Here is an 18,072-nt window from a genome sequence, read left to right as displayed (position 1 = left end):
TTTCAGTATTTCTAGCCTTTGATATTATTTGGCTTTGGGAATTTTGAGTTTTTTCAAACTAAATAATTGTATTCATTCAATGTTGGTCTATCTTTGTGCTTACGTTTTTAAAAAATTATTTTATTTATTTGCATTCCAGTCGTTGTCCCTCTTGGTTTCCCCTAGGTTCTCCCTCCCACAGCTCCTTATCCCATTCCTCCTCCCCCTTGCCTTATAGATGGTGTGTCCCCTCCACCAGGCTTCCCCCTTCCCTGGGATCTCAACCTGGCAGAGGCAGGATTAAGCACATCTTCTCTGACTGAGGCCAGACCAGGCAGACCTCTGCTACATATGTGCCTGGGACCTTGGACTGGCCTGTGTATGCTCCTGGTTGGTGGCTCAGTCACTGGTAGCTCCCTGGGGTCTGGTTTAGTTAAGCCTTCTGGTCTTCCTATGAGGTTGCTCTCCATTTCAGCTTCTTTAATACTTCTCCTAACTCAACTACAGGGGTCCCAGACCAATGGTTGGGTACTTCTGTCTCAGTCATCTGCTGGTAGGGTCTCTCAGAGGAAAGTCAGGCCAGACTCCTGTCTGTAAGCATATCATAACATCAGTAATAGTGTCAGACCTTGGTGTTCCCCCACGAGATGAATCCAAAGTTGAGCTTGTCATTGAACAGCCTTTCCCTCAGTCTCTTTTCCATATTCACCCCTGCAGTTCTTTTAGACAGAAACAATTCTGGGTCAGGAATTTTTACTGTGGGTTAGTAACCCTGTCCCTCCACTTGAAGCCCTGTCTATCTACTGGAGGTGGACTCTTCCAGTTCCCCTTTCCCAATGCTGGACATTTTGGCTAAGGCCACCTCCAATGAGTCCTGAGAGTGTCTTACCTCCCTGGTTTCTGGCACATTTTAGAGGGTGTCTCCACCCCCCACTCCCCAAGGCTGTTTATTTCCATTCATTTTATTTGCCCTCTGGGCTTCTCTCCTGTCCCTACCCCCATATCTGATCTTGTTCCCCTTTTCCCCTCCTCCTTCCCTCCCCCACCCAGATCCCTCCCTCCTTCTGCCTCCTGTGATTATTCTCTTACCCCTTCTAAGTGGGAATGAAGCCTCCTTACTTGGGCATTTCTGCATGTAATACTTCATACGGTCTGTGGGTCATATCCTAGGTATTCTGCACTTTTTGGCTAATATCCATTTATCAGTGAGTATATATCATAAATGTCCTTTTGGATCTGAGTTACCTCACTCTGGATGATATTTTCGAGTTCCATTCATTTGCCTGCAAAATTCACGATGTCCTGGTTTTTAATAACTGAATCGTATGTAAATGAACATTTTCTGTATCCATTATTCAGTTGAGGGACATCTGTGTTGTTTCCAGCTTTTGGCTATTACAAATAAGGGTGCTATGAGCATGGCGGAGCATGTGTCCTTGTGGTACAGTGAGGCATCTTTTGGATTTCTTTCCCATGGCAGCTCACATCTATCTATAACTCTGGTTCCATGGAATATATAGCGCATTTTTTTCAGCCTCTGTGGGCTTCCTGCACACACGTGACACACATTTACTCATAAAGGCTTACACACATATACCTAAATCAAATAGACACATCCCTAAAAATTCTTTTGCTAGTAACTTTCAATGGAATTGAAATTTCTCTACACAGGCTCCATTATCCATATCACAGATTTCAAATACACTTAACTTATTTCTTGCTTTATTTAAAAGGTAAAATATGAGTAAAACTAAGCAAAATCAAGAAATGCTGAAATGTTTACACCAACAACAAAAAAAGCTGTCCTTAAATTTTTATCTTCCCCTTCAGAAATCTTCACTGTCATGTGCCTTAGGTCTTGATTCTTGTATACCTCTCCCTCTCCCTCTCTGTTTCCCCTGTCTCTCCCCCTTTGTGTGTGTGTGTGTGTGTGTGTGACTTTATGTGTATATGTGTGTGTGTTTGTTTGTGTCTGTGTGTTTGTGAGTATAAACTTATGAATACAGACAGAGCTCACAGAATTCTGAAGGGGGAGTTGGACCCTCTGGGCTAGAGTTACTGGCTACCTGACATGTGTGCTTGAAGCCAAACTCATGTAGTCCTAAACAGCAGTATGATCTCTTAACTGAGAAGCTGTCTTCTATTCCATTTTATTCTACCATACCAGTATGGTCAATCTTGATTTCTCAGTGTGTGCCACTCTTTGCATTCCTATTACAGTGGAGGAGGACTGCTAGCCTTTTTTTTTATACTCTTGTCCTTTTTCCAATCTTCAATATGATGCCACATTTTTTTTTAGTTAAATACAAGTATGTTTTACTCTTCACTTCTCTCTTTTTTGTAGACAGTCTCATGAATCCCAGGCATACCTTAAATTTATCATGTGGCCAAGGAGGATGGCTGTGGACTCCCGATTTTCTTAGTTCTACACTTAGCCACTACATCCATCAGTGTTTTTTTTTCTATTATTTTTTTTTAATTCTTTTTTCATATATTACATCCGGACAGCAGTTTCTTCCCCACCCCCAGTCTTTCCCTTTCATCTCCCCTATTCCTCAGATACACCCTTTCCTCCTCCCCTCAGAAAAGAGTAGATCTCCTAGGGACATCAACTAACCACAACACAGCAAGGTACAATAAGACCAGGCACATACCATGTCATCAAAGGCGGGACAAGGCAACCCAGTAGGAAGAAAAGGGCCCCAAACAGGCAAAAGAATCAGAGACAGCCCCCACTTTCACTGTTATGATTTCTACAAGAACACCAAGCTACTCAGCAATAACACATATGCAGGGGACCTAGGTCAGACCTCTACAGGCTCCCTAAACTTTGCCCAGCACCTGTGAGCCATGTTTTGGTGGTATCCCTGATGCCTCGGCTCCTCCACAAGTCTTTCTCCCCTTCCTCTACAGGACTCCCTGAGCTCCTCCTAATGTTTGGCTGTGGTACTCTGCATCTGCTCCCTGCATCAGTTGCAGGGTGAAGTCTCTCTGGTCTCTTTGATGATGATTCTGCTAGGCTCTGCTCTCAGCACACAATGTAGGCAGTATTTTTAAGTATAGTTTCCATTTCAGTATCATTCAATGATGATTGCAAAAAGCAAAAGTTTATGTGGGGCATATGTTACAATACCAGCAAAATTTACCTTGCACACAAAATAAACTTACTTTAATTTGCATTTCTCAGTCATTCCACGCTTTCTGATAAGACTGTAAAATCCTCTCAAACAATTTTATACATGGTAAAGCCCAGAAAATCCTTCTGAACTTTGTTTTTCTTGAGGTCCTTTACTTTCCTACTCTGATCTAAGCCTACACTTTTATAACAGTGTCACAGAACTATTTGTCTGAAATCTCCATTTTTACATTAAAAATGTCCACTTTCACTCTTCTGTTCTGGATGCACTATATCTCATAACTCTCATGACTCCCAGTTTTCTTTTTTTTTTTTTTTTGACCCAAGCCTTGATTTTTATTATTTAAAAAAATTGCATATTTATTTTGCTTTCTGACTCTGTGCTTGTGCCTTCAACACTTTCACAATGATTTTCTGCTCCTCAATAAGGAAAGCCAGCTTGATCCTATCTCGGACACACTTGGCACACATGGACCCACCATAGGCCCTGCTGACATGCTTCTTTGTCTTAGACAATCTCATAAGGACTTTGGGTCTCACAGTCTGCCTGGGCACATGCCACATGTGGATTTAGGAGCTTTCCCAACCTTCTCGGTGTAAAGGTAAACAATCCTGTTGCCAGGGGTTCGAGACAGCCTAGTTTTGTTAGAGCCTGTGTTGTACGAAAGCCTACGACAGTATGTCAAACGCTGGACCATCTTGAGTGCCTCTAAGCACGGTTGCCAGAAGAGGAAAAGGAAGGGTGACTCCCATTTTTCTTGATTTGTTTTCTCATTTATTTTGTAGAGCACATCTCCCAGTAGCCTCTGAAAAAGGCATGTTGGGTAAACACTTAAAGTCTTATGTGTCCAGAAAGTCTTTAATCCAACTTTGCTATATCAATCTTAGTGAAAAATCATTTCCCTCAGTCCTTCGAAGTTTATTTGTTTTTTTGTGGGGATAGGAGGGTTACTAAGGATGGAACGTAGGACTGCACACTTACTAGGCTACCATTCTACCACTGTGCTAAATCTTCAGCTTTATGTATCTTTGTTTCTGTTGCTATGAACCATGATGGTGTATGAGTCTTTAACACATTTTATACTATTCCTTTGGTAGATTCTTTTGGTCTATAAGCCCATTCTTCCTGGGTGATTTTGTTTTATTATTTATTTAATATTATTTTCTTTCTTTCTTTCTTTCTTTCTTTCTTTTTTTTTTATTTTTTTTTTTGAGACAGAGTTTCTCTGTATAGCCTTGGCTGTCCTGGAATTCACTCTGTAGACCAGGCTGGCCTCGAACTCAGAAATCCGCCTGCCTCTGCCTCCCAAGTACTGGTATTAAAGGCCTGTGCCACCACTGCCCGGCTTGATATTATTTTCAATAATTTTGTCATAGTTAACTTTAGGAAGGCAAGTAGGCAGGTAAGATTTTCTTTTATATTAATGATTTGGGAATATTTTATCTAAATAAGTCACTAAGGAACTAGGGATGTAACTCAGTTGGTAGAGTCCTTATCTAGTGTTCAGAAAGCCCTGGGTTTAAACTACAGTGTTACGTTCCAGTAATCCCAGAACTCAAGGAAGTAGAAGCAGGAAGATTAGAAGTTTAAAGTTATTTGTGGTTACATTCGGAGTTTGAGATCAGCCTGAGATACATGAGATCCTGTCTGAAACAAACACAAACAAAACCACACAATGATGATGAACAAATGAGATTAATGATTAGTTTTTTTATTTTATTATAATTCTTTTTTTGTGCAAGAGCAATATGTTATTTATTGGGAAATAGAATTCATTTTTTGAAAGAGCCAAGGTTTTATCTTTTTTTTTTCCATTTTTTATTGGATATTTTATTTACACTTCAGATACCATCCTCTTTCCCCATTCCACCCCCTTAGAAAACCTCTATCCCATGCCCCCTTTTCCTTTTTGCACTTATACATTTTTAAACAATGTTAATCAAAGGCTTTATAAGTTTGGTATTGCTCAATCAGAGGTGTAACCCACTACCCAACCTAGATATATCAACTATGTTTGACTGGTGGAGATACATGAACATCTGCCTCCCTGTCTCCCCCTCTTTCTCTCTTTTATCACCTAGCTTCTCCTCTCCTAAGTTTTAGAAGCTATGCTTTGTGCTTCCCACAATTATAGTTAACTCAGTCATTCTGGATTTCTGACGGGGTTGAAAACTTATAGCCTCATGGCCAATTCTGGCTAGTTACCTTGAGAGAAAAGATTTGAGTGGATGGTCATCAGCTGACATTCATCCTAAAACCAAGGAAAAAGCCAGGTTCAGAACTAAGTGTTTTAGTTAGGATAGATGACAGAGGTTCTGGTTAGTCAACAAAATGATGGACTGGGTATTAGGACTATCTTGTACCTCACTGGTACAAATTGGCATAATTATGCTCTAATTTTATTTTGAGAGAAAAGTTTCATTTTACTATAATTCTTAATGCATATTTTGAAAATTAATGGAATTCAAATTAGTATTTCTATATGCACATCCAAGATGTGCTCACAGGGTCTATCCGGACTTTTATCCTTTCTCTCCTGAATACAGTTTCCAGTTCCTAAAAGTACCTCTTAATTTATTTTGGTCCTTTCTCCCTTTATCCTTCCCTTTTTCTAGAGATCTCTGTTCTGTTACATACACTTACAAGTTGATTTATCATTTTTCTTAAATGAGTAACAACATATGGTATTTGTATTTCTGGCTTGTCTTACCTAAGATAAGATTCTCCATTGCTATCCATATTTCTGAAAATGACAAAATTTTATCTCTAACAGATGAGTGTTCTATATACTTCCTTTATCTGTTCATCTGCTGAGATGATGCATCTGGGTTGCTTTCCTATTCTGCCTATTCTAAATAATGCTGCAGTAAACATGGATGTGCAAGTATCCTTTCTGTAAACATTTCATCTGCTTTCGCTATATGCTAGACTGATCTTTTAATTGTTTTATTGTTCTATTATATGTCCTATATATTTGATTTAGTTTGCCTTATTGAATTGCTCCACTTTGTGCTCTTAGCCTTTTACCAATTCTTTTTAAAAATGCATAGTCACAACATTTTTGATTTCTAAGAGTCTGCTTTATTTTAGTGGTGTTCTGTTTCATCAAGGACAAACTACATTTGTCCTTCAATATTTATGGAACATAGGTTTCAGAATCTCCTCCAGATATCAAAGTTTATGCTTTCTCAAGTTCTCTACGTAAAATGGTAGAGCATTTGTATATAGCTTATGTTCACTTTTGCACATGCTTTGAGTCACCTTTAGATAATTTATGATGTCTCATACAAGAGCAATACATGTCTTATATTATATGGGAAATAACAAAAAAGAAAAGCTTCAAATATACACACATTCTTTATATATATATATACATATATACATATATATGTATATATATATATATAAAGAATATATACATATATATACATATGTATATGTATATACATATGTATATATATGTATATATACATATATATACATATATATATATATACACACACACACAAAGGGATACATGCTTACAATTTTGTATGCATGCAAGTATGTGTATGTTGTGTTTTGTGATTGGCATTTGGTTAAAGTTGTAGATATGGAACTCAAGGACATGAAGAGCTTTTATTTCTTTTAAAATATCATAGCTTCTTTGAGGCTCACTTCTATTTTTCCCTTAGTTCCTCATTTTTCAAGTTTCTTTGTTCTGATCGTTCTATTTACTGTTAAAAGCTTTGCGTAGATATCTAGCAATGGGAATGTCTGCCTGTAGTTAAGTATGAAGCTCTAAACAGCAAATCTGAAAGTAGGTTTATTGCTTAGTGGGATTCTGCAGAGAGCAATTGGCTAACCACCTGTTGTTCAATTTTATTCTATTTGTTTGTTTTTGGTTAATATATGTTAAGATTTGATCCTTGGGTCCAAGAGAGTCTTCAGAGAAGAGACTTAGAAACCTTCATTTCCAGAATCTAGGCACAAATTTGTTCAATTTTATTCTATTTGTTTGTTTTTGGTTAATATATGTTAAGATTTGATCCTTGGGTCCAAGAGAGTCTTCAGAGAAGAGACTTAGAAACCTTCATTTCCAGAATCTAGGCACAAATTTGGGTGAAAGAAACTGAGATTCTTACTGTCAGTCTCATGAATACTTCATCACTATGAATAGCCCATCTCAATTCCAAGTTCTTTGTTTCCACCATTTTTGTTCTGGAGCTGCTATGAAACAGTATAATGGATTTCAGGGTTTTGTTGCTTTTGTTTTTGTTGTTTTCATTTTTGGTTTTTTTTTTTTAGGGTCTGTTCTCAGTGTATGTCAGGACAGGGAGATGTCTATGTATTCCTTCCTCAGATATTTAAAGAGCTCTGTTTCATTAATGCTCAGCTTCAGTCCTACTAGCATAGTGTCAAACAACTCTAACTAATACCCCTTTCTAGTATTCTAAGAAAACATAGCTGCTTGCTGCTTATCAATGCTTCCTTCTGAAGATGCCTAAGTTTGATTGGTCTCCATGCTGCAACATCAGTTACTGCCCCTATAGCAAGCAGCCTTCTCTCTCACATGTTCTCTGGCTCAGCTTTGTAGAGGTCTTTGATATTACTAATTACGAAACACTAATGTTTCTGTTTCTTCTTCCCCTTGTATTAGAAAGTCTATGGACAAATAATGCAGGACAAAAGAAGTTACAAAAGGGTGCACATGATATTCCTTTTTGGTGTTTGCCACAGCTTTGTAATTAACTCAACAAGTATTAAGTATTAAGCTCAAACATAGCACATTGGTTTAAAGCTTCAAAGGGACTACCTTTAGTATGCTTAAACTGTATCGTCAGTTTATTTTAAAATATACACAATATTGGCACCCCCTCACAGAACAGTGAGACTCAAGTGAGTGAAGACATTAATGAGTTTGCCTGATACCTAATAACTCCTTAATAAATGTTAGTCATAATTATTAATAAAGTAGCCATTGTTAATATTACTGTGACTCTGGAACTCTGCACAGGATGTAATGGGAAGCAAAATATAAATAGGTCTTTGTCCTAATACGAAGGAATGGTTTTACCATTTGGGGACATTGAGACTATTACTGGTCATAGATTTAAAACTGGAACAAGGGGCAAAAACCTCCACATTTCCAGAATGATGTTGCCAGAGACAGAAGCTCCTTCTCATAAATACAAACAATAGCAGGTATTGTATATTCAGTGTTTTCTCTGTACTAAGTAGTTTGTATAAATGATCCCATTGAATCCTCAAGCCAACCCACAAATTACATACTAACATTTATATTTTACGAGTAAGAAAATTAAAGCTCAAAGCAGTTTTCTCAAATGATAGACTTGGGATTCTACCGAAGACTGCTACGCGAACCTGATCATGGGACCACATCAAGCACATCAGGCTTACTGTGTATTATGATACATAGTGAGTATCTAACGCTAACTCTTTACTAAAAGAAAGTAACAGAACTAAGTGACTAACATTTTGATCAGGATATGTTTATTGAATTCTTTTCCTTGGTTGTAGGAGGTAGTAAGACTTTCTAAGGAGCCATGAAGAGAGAAGAGTACATCAAAATAGAAAGATGTAGGGGTGGGAAACCACGGACAAACTTTCTAATTTAGTCTCAGGATGATTGAGCAAGAATTATCACTATGTACCTATATACTTTGGCATAAAATAGACTTCTGAAATTAGGTTTTGATGCCTGAATTCTTCCTTTTTAAAAAATTGTACTCTGATGTTTGTTTTAAATGAAATTCTATTGGCTACAAGCACATATTGCTAGAACACACATTTTGGATATTTTTTCTCAAGTGTGGCCTTCTAAGGTTAAGCAAAGGGAAACTTCCAGATTTCTTAGGATCGTAGTTGTAGGGAGTTTATGTTCCTTTAGAGCTACTGTCTTTCATTATCCTAAATATAGATGCTTGGCAGGGGGTGCTAAGCTGAAAAGGAGACAGCAGCTTGGACATTTCAGAAAGAAGCCCAGGAGACATTTTAAAAGTCTGTAAAGAAAAAATCCCCAAATTTCAGTGACCACAGTTGTCTATCTACCTTACTCTATATGACTGTCATACTAAACATTGCTTTTTCAGCTAGCTTTTGACCAAGTCAAAGGATTCTGATCATGAATTATTGTATCATTTTAACAACAGAAATTCAATTAACTTAAAGTTCTTAAGTCTCTTCATATGCCTAGCTTCTTGTTTGAAAGTGATGCTACAATTTTTGTTATTTAAATAATGACTGTTTGAAGAAGTAGGTTTTAGTGAACACTTCTGAAGACCAAGTGATGACAATCAACTTTATACCAGCATAAACAGCTAAAAAATTCAGATAGCACTGCTCCTTACTTTGACCTTATTCTTATTTTAATGGTTCTTAAAATCTTAGTATAGAGTTATCTAAAGTCATAAAATAAAAACCAGTGTTATGTTTCAGTTACCATTTATTTTTAATTCAATTATTCAGGTTCAGATGTACATAGTAGGCAAAAACAATAGCATGAATCATTAATGGTTTTTCTCTTCTGGACTGTGAGGTCAACAAAGTCATCTGTCTGCCAGGTGTTCCTGCCCATTCTGTCTTGCTTCTTGTGTTAGTCAGTTTTCTGTCCCTGTGACAAAACACCATGAGCAATCGAGCTTATAGAAAAAAAAATGTTTAATGGAGTTTACAGTTTAAGATGGTGAGTTTATAACTATCATGGCAGAAAGCATGGCAGCAGGCAGGTGGGCATGGTCCTAGAAGAGTAGCTTACATCTGATCCCCAGTGCATAGAGATAGACAGACAGACAGACAGACAGCCCAACCCCAGTGAACCATCTTCTTGAACAAGTCCACATGTACTCCAAGAAGGCCACACCTCCTAATTCTTCCAAAACAGTTCCACCAACTCAGGACCAAATATTTAAACATTTGAGCCTATGGAGGGCCATTCTCATTCAAACCACTACACTTTTTTAAAACTGTTTTAGTGAGAAGCCAGGATAGGACCACAGAGCCTGTCTAGTTATCCCTTGTTTCATCCTTTACTTCTTATTTTGATTATTTGCTACAAATACAACTAGAGAACTTTTATGATTGATACTAACAGAGCATGTTTTGGACTTTGGACTTATATGAAGGGGGAAATTTCCATTGCTAAGGAGCTGAATGGGTGAAACAGACCTAAGCTGTCCCATGGACAGTGGGGCCAGGGTGACAGCTCCTTGTTTGTAATTGAATACTGCTGGTAAACTTTTCTCTTAACTTCAAGCCTCTTCTCCATTATACTATTGTGGCTATGAGGGCACTTACAGCAGTCCCCGTGTGTGTGTGTGTGTGTGTGTGTGTCTGTCTGTCTGTCTGTCTGTCTTTAAAATATGGAAGATGTGAGAAAATTCTGAAGAATAAACTTCAAGTTTCAGTAATCATAGGGAGTTTCTGTCAGCCAGTTCTACCAGTGGTCTACCTGAGAACACAGAGGGTAGGATAGACTAGCCAGCAGAAAACACAGTGCAGTGTGTCAGATGCAGAAGTGTTTTTAAGAGTTTCAATTTTTTTGGTCCTAGATAGATAGATATGTTCTTTCCCAGAATTCTCTGTGCCTTTCAAAACAGAATGCCAGTGTTCTTTTCTGCTTCCAGGGGGTTGCTGCCCTGTGGGTGTTTAAAAACTAGTTTTTATTTTACTAGTATTGATTTTGTACTCTGCCTTCTTTCCTTCACCTTTTCTCATAACCTACCAATATCTTGGAAAATAGTTGGGCTCTTAGCAGGAATCCTAAAGGCAAGCACAGTCCACAAAAGTCAGGACAAGGGATTATTGAAAACTTCCTAAGTGACCTCCATGTATGTTCGTTCATTAACGGTGGATACCCTGTTTTGATGTATTTTTAATCTGTTTCTGAAGGGCGTATGCTGGGGTTGGGTAGTGGAGAGAGTCCATTGAAACAGAATTCAGGAGACTGAGACTCAGTAGTTTAAAAAATGGAAGTATATAATAGCTATTTAGAAAAAAGGAGAGATACTTATTGCATATAGAATGGGGGTTTAGGATGGAGATCAATTCAGAGTATGTGGAAATATAACATTCAAGTAATGTTATTGACATAAGCAATTGACTATTTGAGTCTGTAATACAGGAGAGAGGTCTAAACTGGAATCTTAAGTCTGAGAGTTATGGGGTAGATGTGCTATTTCAATTCATAAAATTTGAAGTGGTCATCAAAGGAGAGAGTATAGATAGACAAGAAGCGAAAGACCAGAGTTTGGGGCACTCCAGTAAGAAGAGAACAGAAAGCTAAACAAGAAGCCATATATAGGCTAAAAAAATGTTTGCTTGCTAGTTTTAGTCTCTTGACTTGGCCAAAAGTCAGAAACTTTTGGAGGAGATCAGAACCAGAAGGGACCTTAGTCAATGTTTTTTTTTTTTTCAGTTAAAAAGACTAATCCAAGATATAGGAGCCCTGAAATCTTAGTCCTAATTTTATGCTGGAGTGAGAAAACTTGTCAGATCACCTAGCTTCTATAGATCCCCCTTTTCTGCCTATAAAGATATCTAATCAAATGATATAAAAGGTTATGATAACCATAATTCTGTATTATCATTTATGTGACTCACCCAAACATTCTTTCCTTAGGAACAGTGTATTGCTTTGAAAACTTTTAGATGTACTAGAACTTCTCTGAGACTTTCATAATCCCCAATTAGCATCTTAATTTGTTACTATGAGTTGGGTTTTGATATATCATGGTGACGCTAATATGAAGTCATGGTTGACCCACCACATTCCATGTAAACAAAGCATGGCACTATCCTGTTAGTCACTGCACCTCTCTGCATATTGACTTGCATTTCCAATACAAACACAATTAAGTCAATTGTAAGTATTTTGTTTTTTTCTCACACATGAAGCTTATCACAGGAAGTTGGCTCTATAGACCTTAGAATATAAAACCTGTGAGTAATCCAGCTTTTCTCAAAGCTTGGTAAAAATAACATGATCATAAACTTCTTGACTTCCGCACTTGATTTGAAATGCTATAGAAAACCATGAGGCCATGACTGTAGGGGACTGCAGAGTAGGAGTGGGGGGAGGCATGTTTCATCTTTCTCTTCACCTTTTATCATAAAAAGTACAAGGGTTATTCCAGAAATAACTTATGAGGTCAATGAACAGTAGTACATCAGGCATGGTATGCAAATATCAATGCCTTTGAAATAATTGTGTAGCAGACATATTCATGCAATTTTCTGTAGCCTACCTATTGATTTATGGTGGTTTTTCTCCAAAGTTCTGCAACTTTGCTAGCCGATTGGATGTAGGATTTGTTGACTTAAACTCAAGTTGTCTAGTGTGTGAATGTGCATTTAAAACTGAATCTTGGTGGCCATTTTCTCTGAGGAGTATGTGTCTAATAGACTAGGCATTTTGGACAAAGACAGGGAGACAAAGGCATGGATTGTGGTGACCAGTTATTTACAATCTTGTCATATATATATGACAAGTATATATATATATCACTATATATATTCATATATATATGATATATATATATATCATATATATATATATATATATATATATATATATATATATATATCACTGTAGTAGTGCAAGGAAGTGATTTTATCATGCTCAGAGCACCAATAATTTTCCTGGTAAATTTCCCTGTAACTCCCCTTGTCTAGTTTCATGCTTGGTTTTTAGTGCTCTTTTTAAATTCTAAATCACATTTTTAGTTGAGTAGCGTAAACATATACTGTGTATGGCTCGGTTTGCTCGTAAAATTGTCAAAGTTGATATATTTAAAGATGTTAAGACCTTGGGGGAAAAACAGAAAAATTCAGGGGAGAAACCAAGCAAGTCCTCAGAAATATTTCCCTACTCTGGGTCTTCAGGGCTCTGCTCCATTCAGACGTGTGGCACATAATAATGAAGAGAAGCTTGGGATATACTCTAAAATCGCTCTAGGGTGAGCAGGGCTCAAGATAATTGTAATTTTTAAAACTAGGTTTCACCGTTGTTTGGAACCATCTACAATTCAATTTACTTTATCGCACAAGCCATGAATAATGCCATGAAAGAAAATGGACAGGCTGGTGCTGCCAGCCTGGTTCAGCATTCCAGAAACATGCAATTCTATGGATTCAACCAGTTGATAAGGACAGATTCAAATGGAAATGGAATCTCTGAATATGTAATCCTGGATACCAACGGGAAAGAATGGGAACTCCGTGGCACCTACACTGTGGATATGGAAACTGAACTGCTAAGGTTCAGAGGGACCCCCATTCATTTCCCTGGTGGCAGGCCTACTAGCACAGATGCAAAATGCTGGTTTGCAGAAGGGAAGATCTGCCAAGGAGGTAAGGAATGGGAAATCACTGGTCATCAATTTAGTTCCGTGTGGGCTATAAGCATGCTTCTTTAAGACAAGGTATATTTTAATATCAAAGCACTCATAAGGGCAGACATTTGTATTTCAGGTTGCACAAACATCTGGGTACTTTATCTTCTTAACTTCAAAATAATCAGAACCACAAGAGGCACTTTCCAGTCTTAAAGAATCACTCACAGTTTAAAAGCTAACTCATCACTGGTTCTGAAAGAGGTCTCAATCTTTCTCAAAGACATTACTCTAATAAAATGAAAACATTTTCTTCCCTTGACTTCAGTTGTCTGTGGCCTGTGGTTGCTTTCCCCTACCAGAAAGTTCACCTGTGTATCCTACTCTTGTCAGTCAGATCCTTCCACAAGCACCATCTTTACACCACCTCTTTACTGCACTACCATTTCATTAACCTTCTCTGCATTACAGCTTAGCACAAAATCACCTTTTAGTTCTTGCTCGGGTAGTTACATCTCCTCACTCTCCAAATATACTGCTTCTTGAGGGTAGGGACCACAGCTAGTAATTTTGGTGTTCCTCACCAGTATCACAGTTTGATTGACTAGTGGGCCTCTCCTAGCTTTTGGAAGAGGGAAACTTCATCAAATCTCTGACAGCTAGAGCATACCTTTGGAAGTACCCATATTATCCTGACTTACGTATCTGTCTATGCCTTTCCAAAAACATGGACATCTATTTGAACTAAGGTTTGACTCTGATTTTACTTTAACATGACACATCTGACTGCCTTTTCACTCACATAAAGTGTTTTCCCTTGAAACACTTGTAATCTGTTTAAACATTTAGATTCATAAAGATCAACTTATATGCTTATGAAAACACTAATTGTCATACATTGGCCCTACTTCACCCTTAAAGGACAACTATTATGTAATTCATGAGGTCTGTGGACTCAGGTAGATTAAGAAGGGCTTTTATTTTAGACAGCATAATACTTACTACCACACCTATTCTCAAGAATGTTAGTGCTATCCTACATAAATGAATTCACTCAGAGTTTTCCATTTGTAGACTTTTTCCTCCAACAAAAACACCCTGGTCACCTTAATTCATGTTATTCGTTATTGTCAGAGTGGTGAGTGGGTTTGGCTCAGAACAGTGAAATTGCTTTCTTGTCCATAAAATCAACAAGACAGACTACACTGTAGAAAAAATAGAATTAGGTTAGTTACATCTGGCTTGCTTTTAGAGTCACCAGAAAGCATGAGGAGTCACTCTGTCGTATGCTTTATTTACTGCCTTTTCTGTTTTAATGTTGTTCTTTTCCTTCTCTCTCCCTTTGAGCAGGTATTGACCCTGCCTTGGCCATGATGGTCTGCTTTGCTTTGCTTATAGCCTTGGTGTCTATCAGCGGATTTGCTTACTTTATAAGGTACTTTTTTTTTGTTCTTTCTGTATACACAAAATAGAAGTCCACAACAGCTTTGTTAATATTGATTTCCAGGAAGTCATGTTTCAGTACAAGTGTCTCATTACATGACCTGCTTATTTTTTTCCCATAGTGTTTTACCTAATCCCTATGGCCCCATTTAAGACTGCAATGTTTTCATGATGCTGCGAAAAACTTTCACAGCTATACTGTCAGTGGTGATATGGCCTATGAGTAGATCAATGTGATGGTGAGATAAGAGAACTAGGATTTAGGTCTTTCTATTATTGCTTATCTATGCCCCGCCTTCTCCATGAAATGGTATGATAGCAGATGGAGTTGGGATATTGTAGGGAGGCTTGGGCTAGCTAGACTCTAAGCTCAATGTATAGTGGTGCTCAGTCATACATTTGGAAAGCAGCTCCTGATCCATCATTCAGCGTGTAAAGTTGCTAAGTCTGAAGATTTGAGTTTGAGTCCTATGACCCACAGTGGCAAAAACAAGAGAATCAACTTCCACAAATTGTCTTCTGACCAACAAATGCACGCTGTGGCACATGTGAGCTCATCTCCCCTCACCGCCATGCACACACATAGGATACATACCAATATTTTAGGAGGTGTGGATACGATTGAGTACTGAGTAGTTCTCAGCACCCATGTCAGGCAGTTCTCCACTGCCTGTAATTCCGGTTCCAGGGAATCTGATGCCTTCTTCTGGCTTCTTCAGGCACTACACTCATGCAGGTACCCATATATGTATAATTAAAAATAAATAAGGAAAAGTGAATAAAGCACTTACCTCAGTATGCAATTTATAATAGGTACTCAATAAGTGGAAAAACTTAAGCCCTTTGTAGACTTCTGGTAATTGTTGAGAATTCAGACTCCTCATTTGGACATCTATGCTTGTTGTTCAGAGTATTGCAATCTGGCTTTCTACTGTTCTTCCTTGGATAAAAACTACCCTCTTCATTCATCAACATCATAGTTATCAAGTCTGTCTTCCTCCCTCAAATCCCTTAACAGGTGGTCCACTAATTTGATGACCTGTTTTCAAGACTGGTCTGAATGTGACATGCTGCCAAGTAATTTAATAGTCATTCAACATCCTTAGATATTCAGCAAAAAAGTAAATGACAGACAATACACACCCCGGGAGATTTTAGGAGTCATAGGCTCTTTCTACCCACTATTTAACCATTTCATGTCAAGGTAAAAAAAATGGACTCACAGTCAGCTGCTTATATTACTAATCAAGTGATAATTCTTGCTTGTCTTTTAAACAGAATGGATTGGTACTCTGGGTTTTGAGTGAGTTCAACCCATTAATCATTGGGAAGAGAAGGGAAAAAGAAAAAAGCAGACCCACAAAGGTGTGGGGGGGGATTGTTTGGAGCTTGTGAGCTGAAGGGCAAAGAAGACTGAAGAGGGACATGATTGGAGAGGGACATGATTAGAGAGGAAAATGATTGGAGAGGAAAATGAGTTTGAGACAATTGGTACTTCAAGTGGTCACAGAAAACTCAGAGATGAGAGAGAGGTGCATCATTTCCCAGAGTCACTTGGTGCTTGGTTCCTCAGCTAACAAAGCATAAAAGATGCGCCCTCTTCGCTGCCTACCTCCCTCTCTCTGCCCACCGCGGCTGCAATCAGAAGTGCCAGGCAGCTGATGAGTTTCTGTAATAGATGATTACTTGCAGGAGAGTGACTCTCTGTTCCTTCCTTTTCTCTGTGTTTTGATTATTTAAGTTTTTTTTTTCCCAGAAAGAAAGCCTTGCAAAGAACCTAACTACCCCAAAACAAAGGATTCTTTGAACTTCTCTTTTTCTCCCCACTCCTCCAAACCCAATTGCATTGCCTTTCTGTAAAGCTCTCCTGAGCTTTGTGATACTAATGATGATAATGGTGATAATGAGCCCTGAGACTTCCCTCTTGCTTCCTGCTTTTCAGAGCACTTTCACATACATTATCTCATTTGATTTTCAAAACAACTCTCTACAGCAGGGAAAGTAAGAAGTGTTATTTAGCTAGACAGGAGACACTGAGGCAGGAAGGGGTTAAATGATTTATCCAAGGTCACCTGCACCTGGCTAATTAATGACAGAATCAGTACTGCACCCTTTCCTCCCAAACTGTGAGTCCAATTTGTTCTCTACTAGATTGTGTTAAGTACAATTATTTTCGCAGGTGTGCCTGCTTTAATGTGTAGACCATTTTCTGCACATATGAAACTGATAAGTTAGGGAGTGATGTTTTACTTTGCCAAAAGATTCATGTGCTCTACCCAAGAAGTCACTACAGGGCTCTTTTAATTTTCTCTGCTGGGTAGCAGCTCCCACCGTGATAAGGGACATATTTGTTGGCAGACAATTAGAAACACATTAATTGTTTGTTTCCAAACCAGTGAAGTCACCGAGAACAATTGACTGGGTTTGCTGGTACTTAAAGCTACAGTGATGTGATTATAGAAGTCTCCTTAGACCAGTTTGGCAAAGCATTTTGATTCACTGGTTGTTTCCCTCACACTGGCTTTTGCAGTGAACACATTGCAGTATTGAATTATGGAAAAAAGAAAGTCAGACCGTAACCTTTAAGCAGACCAAGAAAGACAGGGGAGAGACGGAGAGGGGAAGAGAGAGAAAACAAGAGAGAGATAGGAGACAGAGATGGAGAAAGAGAGAACAAAAGTACAGGAGAGGGGGGTTCCTTCCTGATCTTAAGTTGCCTAAGTTGTCTGGTAGGCCTACCTGACTGTGTGAGGTGAACATCATACACTCCTATATCTCTATTGATTTGTATAAAATAATTACAATTCCTGCAAATTAAGAGGTGTGTTTGGAGAGAGTCATGTTTAAACTGAGTCTGTGTCATGCTCAGGCAACAGACTAATTCAGTAAAAGGGGGAAAAAAAAAAACCAGCCAGCCCACTTGTTTGGAATCATGTAGACAAAGCAAACGACTGACTGATTTTTTTTTTTTTTTCCACTTTTCAACCTGTTGCTTTGGCAACGCATGCATGCAACTTTGTGAGACAAGTGTTCTTATGGGCAGAAATCTGGGCCTACAGCCAGGGGCCAAGGATTCCAGTTCCAGCTCTGCCTCAGGCTAGAGGATCTCACACAATTTTCATTATTTTGCTTTGTTTCCTTAATGTGTTTTTGTTTATAAACTGAGGATCACTGACTTTTGG

General features: G+C 38.3%; 1 protein-coding gene and 1 pseudogene across 1 annotated transcript in view; one reads left to right on the top strand and one right to left on the bottom strand.

Annotated features, from left to right (window-relative positions):
* Window positions 1-18,072, top strand: part of Gucy2f (guanylate cyclase 2F, retinal) — a 97,834-nt gene that overhangs the window by 20,819 nt on the left and 58,943 nt on the right. The window contains exons 4-5 of the mRNA XM_034485650.2: window positions 13,112-13,466; window positions 14,798-14,882. Of these exons, the coding sequence (XP_034341541.1) occupies window positions 13,112-13,466; window positions 14,798-14,882 (440 nt within the window). The remainder of the gene's footprint in view (window positions 1-13,111; window positions 13,467-14,797; window positions 14,883-18,072) is intronic.
* LOC117694675 (large ribosomal subunit protein eL34 pseudogene) lies at window positions 3,269-3,813 on the bottom strand (annotated as a pseudogene).

This window comes from Arvicanthis niloticus, chromosome X (genome assembly GCF_011762505.2).
Source record: "Arvicanthis niloticus isolate mArvNil1 chromosome X, mArvNil1.pat.X, whole genome shotgun sequence".
Classification (NCBI taxonomy): Eukaryota; Metazoa; Chordata; class Mammalia; order Rodentia; family Muridae; genus Arvicanthis; species Arvicanthis niloticus.
This window is presented reverse-complemented; position numbering and strand designations above follow the sequence as displayed.